The sequence below is a fragment of the Neopelma chrysocephalum genome, unplaced genomic scaffold (assembly GCF_003984885.1).
Source record: "Neopelma chrysocephalum unplaced genomic scaffold, ASM398488v2 Primary Assembly neopelma1_65, whole genome shotgun sequence".
Classification (NCBI taxonomy): domain Eukaryota; kingdom Metazoa; phylum Chordata; class Aves; order Passeriformes; family Pipridae; genus Neopelma; species Neopelma chrysocephalum.
The window spans coordinates 3,695,856-3,706,702 of NW_020897722.1; the positions used below are offsets into that span (position 1 = coordinate 3,695,856).

Genomic DNA, 10,847 nt, shown 5'->3' on the forward strand with positions numbered 1-10,847 from the left:
CTTTGTGCGAGGGCTGGGGTGGGGGGGCTGCAAGGGGGCACCGGAGCGGCGCGAACCGCGGAGCGGGGCGAGCGCGGGGGCGAGCGCGAGACAACAGCCCCGTTCCCAAACCATCACGGCGACACCCGGGGGGCTGCGCCCCCCACCCCGATTCGCCTCGGCTCCCCCTCCCCCCGATACTTCCCCTCATGGCGGGGCGGGGGGCGCTGCCGGGCGCGCGCGGCGGGGGCGGGGCGCGGCGCGGCGGGCGTGGCCGGGCCGGGACCAATGGGAGCGGCGCTCTCCGAAAGTTTCCTTTTATGGCGAGGCGGCGGCGGCGGCGGCCCGGATATAAGGCGCGCGCGGGCGGCGGGCGGGAGCCGCCGCGAGCTCTGCCTGCCCTCACCGCGCGCGCGCCCCGCTCCCGCCGCCGCCTCGCGCCCGCCCCGGCTCAGACCGCGCCACTCCACAAAGGTGAGAGCGGCACCGCCGCAGCGTGGGTAGAACAGCAGCGAGATCAGTAATAACTCGATATTGTTGTTATTATTATCGGTGTGATTGGGGCTGTCGGGACAGCGGCGCGCCCTTTGTGCGCTGTGCGGGGTGATGGCCCTGCAGCGCGCTGCCGTATTTTAAGGGCTATAGGCGCAGTTTGCCGTTTAACGGGCTGTGATGCTCGCGGGGGGATCGCGCCCCTGCCACCCGTGGGGCTAATCCGCCTCGTAAGAGGATTGCTCGTGGGGCCGGGGGGAGCGGGCGGCTCGGCTGTTGTGTCCCGCCAGCGGCGGAGAGGACGCGGTGTGCGGGGCTTTGTCTGCTTCGGGAGCCACCAGCGGGGGGCTCGGGACCCGGGGGCGTTGTCCCCGGTGGGGAGGGGCGCGGCCCCCCCACCCCACACATGCGGGCAGCCCCGGTGGCTGCTGCTTGTAGGGAAGGGGTGGGGGTGGCAGCCCCTGTGCGGGGCGAGGCTGTGGATCGGAACAATGCGGGGTTGGGGGGCGCAGGGGGACCCCCCCGGTGTACCCGGAGCCGTGGTGCGGGCAGGGTACCTGCTCCGGCACCGACTACACTTCCCAGGCTGCCCGTGCGGGGCGGCACATGTGCGGCAGCTGCCGCCGCCCCCCCGACACCGGATTACACCGGCGCGGCCGAAGCCGCTGGGGCTGAGCCTGGGCGGGCGGCAATTGCATAAGACTCTGGCTCCCTGGCGCTAATCCCGCCCGTGGTGCCGCCGGTTGATGGGGCAGAGCCCCGGTCACGCTTGGCTGGTGGGCTGGGCGTGGTGGCCAACGTTTGTCTTGCTGCGGTTCCTTATTAGTGGCGTGTTAAAGCTTTGGGGGCTGCCAAGGCAGCGCCGCGTGTGACCCCCGGGGCTGTGTAGGGACATCGAGCCCCGCTGGCTGCGCCTGACATATGGTGGGGCACCGGGACAAGCATCGTGTGACCCCCGGGGCTGGGTGGAGGTGTCGAGCCCCGCCGGTTGGCACAGGGTGGGGTGCTGGGATGAGCACAGGGCGTGACCCCCGGGGCTGTGCGGGGGCGTCAAACCTCATTGCCTGTGCCTGGCACATGGCGAGGCACTGCTAAAAGCACCGAGTGACCCCTGGGTCTGCACGGAGGTGTTTAACCTCACTGGCCGGCACACAGCGGGGTGCTGGGACGAGCATCGGGCGTGACCCCCGGCGCTGCGCGGAGGCGTCGAGCCCCGCTGTCCGGCACACGGCGGGCGCTGGGGTGTGGCAGCCACGCCCGGGGTGTGGCCGCCGCCGTCCCCCCTGAAAGCCGGTAGCGGGCGAGGCTCGGTGCTCCATCCATTGCCTTTTATGGTAATAATGCGAGAGGGCGCAGGGACTTCCTTTGTCCCAAATCCGCGCAGCGCCGAAATCTGGGAGGCGTCGCCCCCTCTAGCGGGCGCCGAGCGAAGCGGAGCTGCGCCGGCAGGAAGGAAATGGGTGGGGAAGGCCTTGGCGGCATCGCCTTCGCTTCCCGCCCGCAGCCGTGGGGACGGGGCTCGGTGTGTGACGGGGGATGCTCATGTCTCCTGCTTTCCTCTCCTCCTGCAGCCAGCCATGGATGATGATATTGCCGCGCTCGTTGTTGACAATGGTTCCGGTATGTGCAAGGCCGGTTTCGCCGGGGACGATGCCCCCCGTGCTGTCTTCCCATCCATCGTGGGTCGCCCCAGACATCAGGTAGGTGGCTGGGTTGCTTGTTACCCGACAAAAATGAGCAGTTTTTGGTGGAAGTAGTTGCCTTTCACAAGAGCAAGAAGCCCTTCTATTTGGTTTTATACCATTAGAGGCTTCTGTGCTGCAGCACAGCTGGTGGGGAATGCAGCCTCCTGCAGAGCCTTTGTGCAGTGTGTATTGGAGCAGCTGGCCAAATGCCTTTCCTGATAGAATAGGGACAGTAATTGGAGACTTGGCTTTGGGTAAAGCAGGTTATTCACCCAGCTGGGCTCTTCCTTCAGCTGTATTTAATGCATCGTCTTTCTTGTGCAGGGTGTGATGGTTGGTATGGGCCAGAAAGACAGCTACGTTGGTGATGAAGCCCAGAGCAAAAGAGGTATTCTGACCCTGAAGTACCCCATTGAACACGGTATTGTCACCAACTGGGATGACATGGAGAAGATCTGGCACCACACTTTCTACAATGAGCTGAGAGTAGCCCCCGAGGAGCACCCTGTGCTGCTCACAGAGGCTCCCCTGAACCCCAAAGCCAACAGAGAGAAGATGACACAGGTATGTAGAACTTTGGAGCTTGGAGCTACAGCAGATGTTGCTGCAGGCCAGCTCTCCTCTTCCATGTTGTCCTCTCTCCTCCTTCACCACTATTCTCCCTTTTTGCCATCTTCACAGGGTTTTCCTTTCCTGACCTGAGTCTCCTCTTTGCTGGACCTTGACAGGTTTTGTTTGCTCTTCTAAGCTGGCTTTCTCTGAGACTGAACTAGCAACTTGTCTAACTGCTGTTTCTGACTAGGCACACTAATCCATTTACAGCCTTGAGTGACTGTACTGTAGTTTACTTGGCATTTGTTCCTTGCTGTGGCATAGAGATGGCTCTGGTGGTGGTGTCCCTGCTCAGGCTCTGACCTGGCAGGTGTGGGTGGGGAACAGGTGAGATAAGCATGGACTTTGAGGGGGAGTGGAGAGATCTCTCTTATCTAGGGGCAAAAGTAAAACTACTTGCATGGACTCGGTATAGACTTGTAGCAAGAACTGAGGGGGGGCTTTGCTGTTGACTCAACCCTTTCTTTTCTTTTCCTAGATCATGTTCGAGACCTTCAACACCCCAGCCATGTATGTAGCCATCCAGGCTGTGTTGTCCCTGTATGCCTCTGGTCGTACCACTGGTATTGTGATGGACTCTGGTGATGGTGTTACCCACACTGTGCCCATCTATGAAGGCTATGCCCTCCCCCATGCCATCCTCCGTCTGGATCTGGCTGGCCGTGACCTGACGGACTACCTCATGAAGATCTTGACAGAGAGAGGCTACAGCTTCACCACCACAGCCGAGAGAGAAATTGTGCGTGACATCAAGGAGAAGCTGTGCTACGTCGCCCTGGATTTTGAGCAGGAGATGGCCACAGCTGCCTCTAGCTCTTCCCTGGAGAAGAGCTATGAACTCCCTGATGGCCAGGTCATCACCATTGGCAATGAGAGGTTCAGGTGCCCTGAGGCCCTCTTCCAGCCATCTTTCTTGGGTAAGTCCAACTCCTGTAGGATATACCTTGTGCCCCCCAGTGTTCCTTATGTGAAGGGTGACCTGGAGACCATGGCAGTGAGGTACCATATTACTGCTTGTCTGTAGCAAGGTTTATGCTGTCACACCAGTCAGCCTCACTTCCCTAAAGCTGTTGGAGGGATTTGGGAGAATCGAGCAGGAGCCATGGCTCTGTAGTGCCTTCCTGCTGGAGGAGCTGCTGGTCCCCTGGTTGCCCATAGTAGCTTCTCAGGCTTACCTTGGCTGTGTCTTAGCCCTTGCTGACTTGAGACTGCTTTTTCCTCACAGGTATGGAGTCCTGTGGCATCCATGAAACTACCTTCAACTCCATCATGAAGTGTGATGTGGATATCCGTAAGGACCTCTATGCCAACACAGTGCTGTCTGGTGGTACCACAATGTACCCTGGCATTGCTGACAGGATGCAGAAGGAGATCACAGCCCTGGCACCCAGCACAATGAAAATCAAGGTAGGATGGAGTTGTGGGAACATCTCAGCACCCCTTCTAGGCTGAAACACAGGGTGGGTGCAGGGGGATAAGCTAAACTCCTGCTAGAAAAGATAGGAAGTGTCTGTGTCTGGTGCAGCCTTAATGGCCTTGGGTCTGGACAGGATGGCACTCATCCAACCATCTGAATAATGGGATTAGTGTAAAGACTGGCTGCAAAGGAGGGAGGTGGGGATGTGAGATTGTGTCTTGATCCTGTTTGGACTTCATGGTATCTTTGCCACGGCTAGATAAGGGAGTTAGGCAGCTCTGCCTTGCAGGGCTGTGTGGGCTGTGGGTGTAGTGTGATGCTGTGTCTGACTGGTTCCTCCTCTTCCCTGCAGATCATTGCCCCACCTGAGCGCAAATACTCTGTCTGGATCGGAGGCTCCATCCTGGCCTCCCTGTCCACCTTCCAGCAGATGTGGATCAGCAAGCAGGAGTATGATGAATCCGGACCCTCCATTGTCCACCGCAAATGCTTCTAAACCGGACTGTTACCAACACCCACACCCTTGTGATGAAACAAAACCCATAAATGCGCATAAAACAAGACGAGATTGGCATGGCTTTATTTGTTTTTTTTTTGGCGCTTGACTCAGGATTAAAAAACTGGAATGGTGAAGGTGTCAGCAGCAGTCTTAAAAACAAAACATGTTGGAGCGAACGCCCCCAAAGTTCTACAATGCATCTGAGGACTTTGATTGTACATTTGTTTCTTTTTTTAATAGTCATTCCAAATATTGTTATAATGCATTGTTACAGGAAGTTACTCGCCTCTGTGAAGGCAACAGCCCAGCTCGGAGGGAGCCGATGCCAGTTACTGGTGTTAGGTTATAATTGCTTGTCTGTAAATTATGTAACCCAACAAGTGTCTTTTTGTATCTTTCCGCCTTAAAAACAAAACACACTTGATCCTTTTTCTCTTTGATTTGTCAAGCAAGCAGGCTGTGTTCCCCAGTGATAGATGGGAATGAAGGCTTTACAGTCCCCCTGCAGGGCCGAGAAGGGCCGGTATGTGGGGGGAGGGAGGGGCTACCTGTACACTGACTTAAGACCAGTTCAAATAAAAGTGCACACCATAGAGGCTTGACTGGTGTTGGTTGTTCCTTTTCTTTTCATGCGCTTTCTTGACAGTTGCTCCCTACTCTGATCTTGCCCTGCCAGGCTGCACAGCTCTGCTATCGGGCTGGAGGGATGCTGGTGCTGCAGGGCACAAGGCAGGTGGCTCTTGGTGATATGGGGGTGGGGGTAGAGCTGAGCCTGCCAAACCTGTGGGTCTCCAAGGCTGCCTTGGGCTGGAGCTTTCCAGATACTGACCGTGTGTGTAACAGGGAGCTGTCAGAAGAGCTGGGTTTAGCAGGGATCCAGCTGCACCTTCCCAAATGCTGCTCTGTATATGTCTCCTCACTTGTATGTCTAGCTTTTGACTGATGGAAGCAAGTGGGGTGTGGGGAATGCTATAACTGCCAGAGCAGCTGCCTTGTCCCTAAGCCAAGGCTCCTTTGAGTATTCTGCAGCCTCATGTGGGACAGTATCCCATCTTCACCCTGCTCCAGGTGTCAAAGCTTGTCTGTCCTGCTGGTTTGCCCTGGGAGGGGAGGCCTGGCTTCAGGCTGGGAGACTCATGCTCTTGCAGGGTGCTGGCTAGGTGGAGCAGCTTTCAGGCGAGAGCAAGAGAAAGTCTCCTGTGAAGTGGAAAAAATTTGGCTTCAGAGAGCAGGGCCACTGGGGTGTTACATGGGTGGGGCTGGGAAAAAAGTGCAGGGAGGAGGGAGGAAGTTCTGGCAGGGTGCATGACACCTACAACTCCAGAACTTGCTGAGGGCAGTGCAGGTACCTGCTTCCAGCCCAACCTCTGCCAGAAAGGTTTGCATGGATTCTTGGCTCTGACCCCATCTTCTGGGCTTCTGAACCTTCTGTGATGCTTCAGCCTTGTTCCATCAACTTCAGACTCTGGCTTCATGGAAGAGAGCAACTGCACGGGGGTACCCTCTCAAAGCTGAGCAAAGTCCAGGAGTCCCTAGGGCTGGAGCCCCTGCTGTGGAAAGGAGACAAAGAGGATGGAGGCTGCTGGATCAGGACCAGGGAGAGCCGAGCCAGGTGACACTGTGCATTGCCAGCTTGGGCAGACCTGGGAGCGTTGCTCTCAGGTGTGCTGGCTTCCCAAGGCTCCACCAGCCTGCCTGCCTTTGAAGAGCTAATGACTGTGATTGTGTCATGCTTCCAGCAGATGAAAGGCAGGGAACAGGCTCTGGTGTCTCTTTAATTCTCTGCCTGGCCTGCTCCTGCTCTGGTCTCATGCTGTACTCAGGGTGGACCTGCTGGTTTCTGCCCTTCATTTCCCCAGCCTCCCTCCCGGGTGCAGTGGGAGCCTGGCAGGGCTGGAGGTACAGACACTGGGCTGAGCTGACAAGTTACTGGAAGCACCAGTTTGCAACAGAGAAGGTAAAACAGGGTGGAGCAAGGCCCAAACTGGGCTTATAACCTGAGGTCTTGGGGAAATGGGGTGAGGAGGAGGCAATAGCAGCTCCTGGGGAGGGAGCTGGTAGGAGCGGGGCAGGAAAAAGGCCAGGAGGCAAGACGAGATGACAGTAATAGGGAAATGGGGTGCCTTTCTTCAGCCCTGTCTGAAATGGTCACTGATCACTGTGGGAAAATGTGCTGAGACACAAAGAACAGAAGAGATGATGGTGAGAAACTATAGAGCAACAAAATGCTGGGGGCCGAGAGCAGCTCAGGTGGGCAGAGGTGTGAGCACAGGGAGAGGGCGAGCGCTGGGCTGGTGCAGAGCTGTCGGATGCAGGGCAGCCAGGACGATTTTTCTGCTCCAGAGCCGGCTGAGGTTTGCTGTTAGTTAACACTTTGCAGGGTTTTTTCTCCCTTCTTCCCATTTCACTTGCTGTTTTGGGCAACCAGCTCCCCAGTAAAATGAGGCAGAGCCTTCCACAGCCCTTCCTCTCCAGCATGAGGCCAAGACTCTGTTTATCCCTCCTCTGGGCCATTACATGCTGGAGAAAAGAATGTGGTGCCGGGCAGGGACCACTGGAGCATTACTCACTGCTCCCGACTCCGGCGAGCAGGGGAGAGCCCCGAGTGATTTCCTCTCAGGAACATCAGGCGCTGGAAGAGGGGGATTTTTTTAACTGTAGTTTCTGTCATCAAGTTTCGATTCTCCCTTTGCTGTTTCACAGAGGTGGGGAAATGCCAAGAGGCCTGTCAGGAAGGGCAGCAGAGGAGTTGGTTTAGCCATGGCCTGGCTCTAGCCATGCTAGACTCAAAGGAGAAGACGTGTAGGGAATAATCAGTGCCCTGGCTACCTCCTCCTCCTCTCCAGCACAAAAATAGCCAGGGGTTGTGGGGAGACCAGGAGGTTTAATAAGTCCACCCACGGGCCGGCCTGAGCGCGTCCCCCTGTCTGGCTCAACCATGATGACATTCCAGGATTCCTCAGGCTGCAGACACGGCAGGACTCGGCTGTAGATCCTTGCAAGCCACCCAGCCCTTTCCTGCCTCCCTGTAGCTGCCCCAGGAGTGATGGCTCAGCTCAAGGGAGCTGAGCAAACACGTTTTATGTCCTTCCTTCCCTCAGAGCTCCCAACTTTCGATCCTGCTGGAGACAGTCACTGGCACTTCACCTGCAATTAGCTGGTGACCTGGAAAGTCACCTCACTGAGCCGCTTATGGAATCAAGCCACCGCTGGGAATTAGTGATGTCCTTGGCAAAGGAGATGGTTGCAGCTCTCGGGATTTAGCCCTGAAGGGCCTCATTGTCTCTCAGCTATGTCAGGGACAGTTGACCAGAAACGGTCCCTGAACGGGGAGGGTCCTGTTCTCTCGTTAGTGAGCATGTGCTCCTCTAGAACAGGTGCCAGCTGGCTGCATGCAAAAGTCCCAGGAAATCCCAGAGCATTGAAACTACACTGGCCTCCTTGTAGAAGTCCCCTCAGAAGGTGCAAAACATCACCTTCAGAAAATGGCCTTTCTGAGGTACCAGGTCAGGGATGGGACTGTGGTATGGGCTGTGCTTGGGGCAGGAGCAGTCCTGGTCTCTGAAGTTGTTCCTTGCAGGATTGCTGACCTGGAGCCTGCCCTGACTTGCATTATACTCATCTATAATCCACTTTAGCAGGCCTTACAGTATTAAACCGTATCAAGGATTGAGAATCACTTCCAGCAGTGGAGCTAGCACTCCACCCAAGCATACCAAGTGTTCTGGCTGCTGCAGTCCAGCTGGGCTTTAGTCATGCTGTCAAAAATATGTCCAGGTTGTATCAGTCTTAGGAATCAGAAGAGAGAACTGAAGCAAGACTTTTCAGAGGTAAAAATATAAAATCCCCAGGTCAGTCTGGCCTTGAACAGTTAAGAGATTTTGCTTTATACAGAGCAAAATATCTTGACACTGGTACTAATTTTTGCCTACCTGGACTAGGACGGCATGGTATGTGCCTGCCTTCCTTGGGCTGAGAAAACTTGTATTAGTTGTAAGATGACCAAAGTTTGCCCTGAGATGGCCCAGCCCTGAACAGAACCCAACCTCACAGCAGGCTCCCAGGTGCCCACATGGAGAAGAGCATTCCTGAAGTGAGGCACAGCAGGGAGGGTTTCTCCTCACTCTGTCTGGCCACCTCCCAGGGCCATCAAGAGAAATGCCAGAGTTCAGTGTAGTTGTTCATTTCCTTCCTCCTTTATCCCCTGCTACCTCCTCATGTTCAACCTCCATGTCTTATCTGCACCAGTACACGGTTCGATTATTTGGTGGATCACAAGTTCAGATGCAGCTCCTCTTACAAAGCCTGGTTTCTCCTCAAGAGGTTCTTACACCTATCTCTGTTCCCAGTTCTTATTTGGGGTTGTCAGCTGGTGTCTGGTCCATGTATGCCCCAGGGCTGGAGGGAACCTGTGGCTACTCCTAATTCCAGCTGTTCCAGCCACCCTGGCTCTCTGGGCAGGGCCTTTACTCTGCCTTTGGGACTCCCTGATGATTTTATTTATAATTTGCATTGGAAATGCAGCTCTCCTCCACCCTGGTCTCTGCTTTCCCTGATGACTGCAAATATGGTAGGCTGGTATTTTTCCCAGATGTCAAACGAGCTGGTCTTGACTGAAGGGCCTTCACATTTAACTTGTCATTACCTTTTATTTAAGTGAAACACATGACAAACAAAGCAGGTACAGATCCTCTTACTGAGGCTCTCCCTCATCTAAAGGTTAAGAGAGGTTTTCCTCTTTGACTCCAGACCCCTCTCATAGGCCTAGAAGCAAAATACATAATCAAGACTTGAGGCACTTGCTATTTCTAAGTGAAACCCCCAATTAACCTCTAATGTAATTCATGGCCTTAAATGGCAACAATCAAGCAGGAAGAAAATAGCAACTTATTCATCTTCCTTTGTGGGACATCTTTAAAACACATTTTCTATGAACAAAATTCCTGAAGCATACATGTAACTGGAAATTCCAGAGCTCTGGTCCTGTCTGTACTTGAGATTTGGGATGAGGAGCTAATATAATCATGCTAAGCCAGCTGCTCTCCTTGGACATGGCTGTGTGTGATGGATTTGCTCACAGAAGCCCTGGGTGATTCTACATGGCCCTCCATGTATCAGTGAAGTGTAGGATAGTGATACTAGGAAGAAAGTCTTCCCTGTGAGGGTGGTGAGGCCCTTGCACAGGTTACCCAGAGAAGCTGTGGCTGCCCCATCCCTGGAAGTGTCCAAGGTCAGGATGGATGGGGCTTGGGGCAACCTGGGATAGTGGAAGGTGTCCCTGCCCATGGCAGGGGGTTGGAACTGGATGAGCTTTAAGTCCCTTCCAACCCAAATCATTTTGTGGTTCTATTATCTCACACCCACAGCCAAAGTTAGAACATTTAGCCTGGTTTGAGCCCAGATTGATGATGGCTGCACACACAGACAGTGAAACTGAAAGTGATAGGTATATATTTAGGATTTTTACTGGGAAGAAGGGGTAGCTGCACCCACTTTGTTCATGTCAACTTGTTTAGTACTAATGGGTGTTCTGTCTTCCTCACCCACTTCGTGAACCGTGAGATGATCGTTCTCCCAAATAGACTGCTGCCTCCATGGAAAACCAGGGTGCAAATGGAGCGAGCAGCTGCGGGACATCCTGGCACAGGTGTCCTGCCAAACCAGCAAGGCTCCCTCTGCCCTCCGAGTCACTGCTGCACCCTCGGGCTCCTCACAGGGTGGATTTACATCTTTGGAGCCGACTCAGGGCTTCATGGGCTGACGTGACTCAGCGGCTGAGGGCAGAAGAGTCCGAGCGCCCCAGATACCACAGCACTGGTGGCCGTGGGGCTGAGGCGAGGGAGCTGCCCCCCGAGCAACTCTGGTTTTGCCCTCAAAATGACGGTGCCCTCAGAGCCCACCAAGATGTGAGGGGACAGCTCTGAGACCAGGCTGGATGGGGCTCTGAGCAACCTGGTCTAGTGGAAGATGTCCCTACCCAGGGCAGGGGGGTGGAACAAGATGAGTTTAAGGTCCCTTCCAACCAAAACCATTCTGTGATTCTACCATCAGGACTAAGGCAGTGATTGTCCCCCTGTACTTGGCACTGGTGAGGCCACATTTCGAGTGCTGTGCCTAGTTCTGGGCCCCTCAATTCAGGAAGGACATTGAGGGGCTGGAGCAT

The 10,847-nt window shown here is 55.2% G+C and overlaps 1 protein-coding gene across 3 annotated transcripts; it reads left to right on the forward strand.

Annotated features, from left to right (window-relative positions):
• Positions 1-362: 362 nt before the first annotated feature.
• On the forward strand, positions 363-5,286 carry ACTB (actin beta). 3 transcript variants are annotated; one of them, XM_027683752.1, is made up of 6 exons: positions 363-453; positions 2,043-2,171; positions 2,481-2,720; positions 3,247-3,685; positions 3,994-4,175; positions 4,538-5,286. In XM_027683752.1, the coding sequence occupies exons 2-6, from the start codon at positions 2,049-2,051 to the stop codon at positions 4,679-4,681; spliced, it is 1,128 nt and encodes a 375-aa protein (XP_027539553.1). In that variant the 5' UTR covers positions 363-453; positions 2,043-2,048; the 3' UTR covers positions 4,682-5,286. The 3 variants fall into 3 exon arrangements, with proteins under 3 accessions (XP_027539553.1, XP_027539554.1, XP_027539555.1); XM_027683753.1 differs by lacking the exon at positions 363-453 and adding an exon at positions 638-701; XM_027683754.1 differs by lacking the exon at positions 363-453 and adding an exon at positions 672-779.
• The last annotated feature ends 5,561 nt before the right edge of the window (positions 5,287-10,847 follow it).

Coding starts and splice junctions, on each gene's coding strand:
- ACTB (XM_027683752.1), top strand. CDS start 2,049: ATGGATGATGATATTGCCGCGCTCGTTGTTGACAATGGTTCCGGTATG. Junction 2,721..3,246: donor ACAGAGAGAAGATGACACAG/GTATGTAGAACT, acceptor TTCTTTTCCTAG/ATCATGTTCGAGACCTTCAA. Junction 3,686..3,993: donor CTTCCAGCCATCTTTCTTGG/GTAAGTCCAACT, acceptor TTTTCCTCACAG/GTATGGAGTCCTGTGGCATC.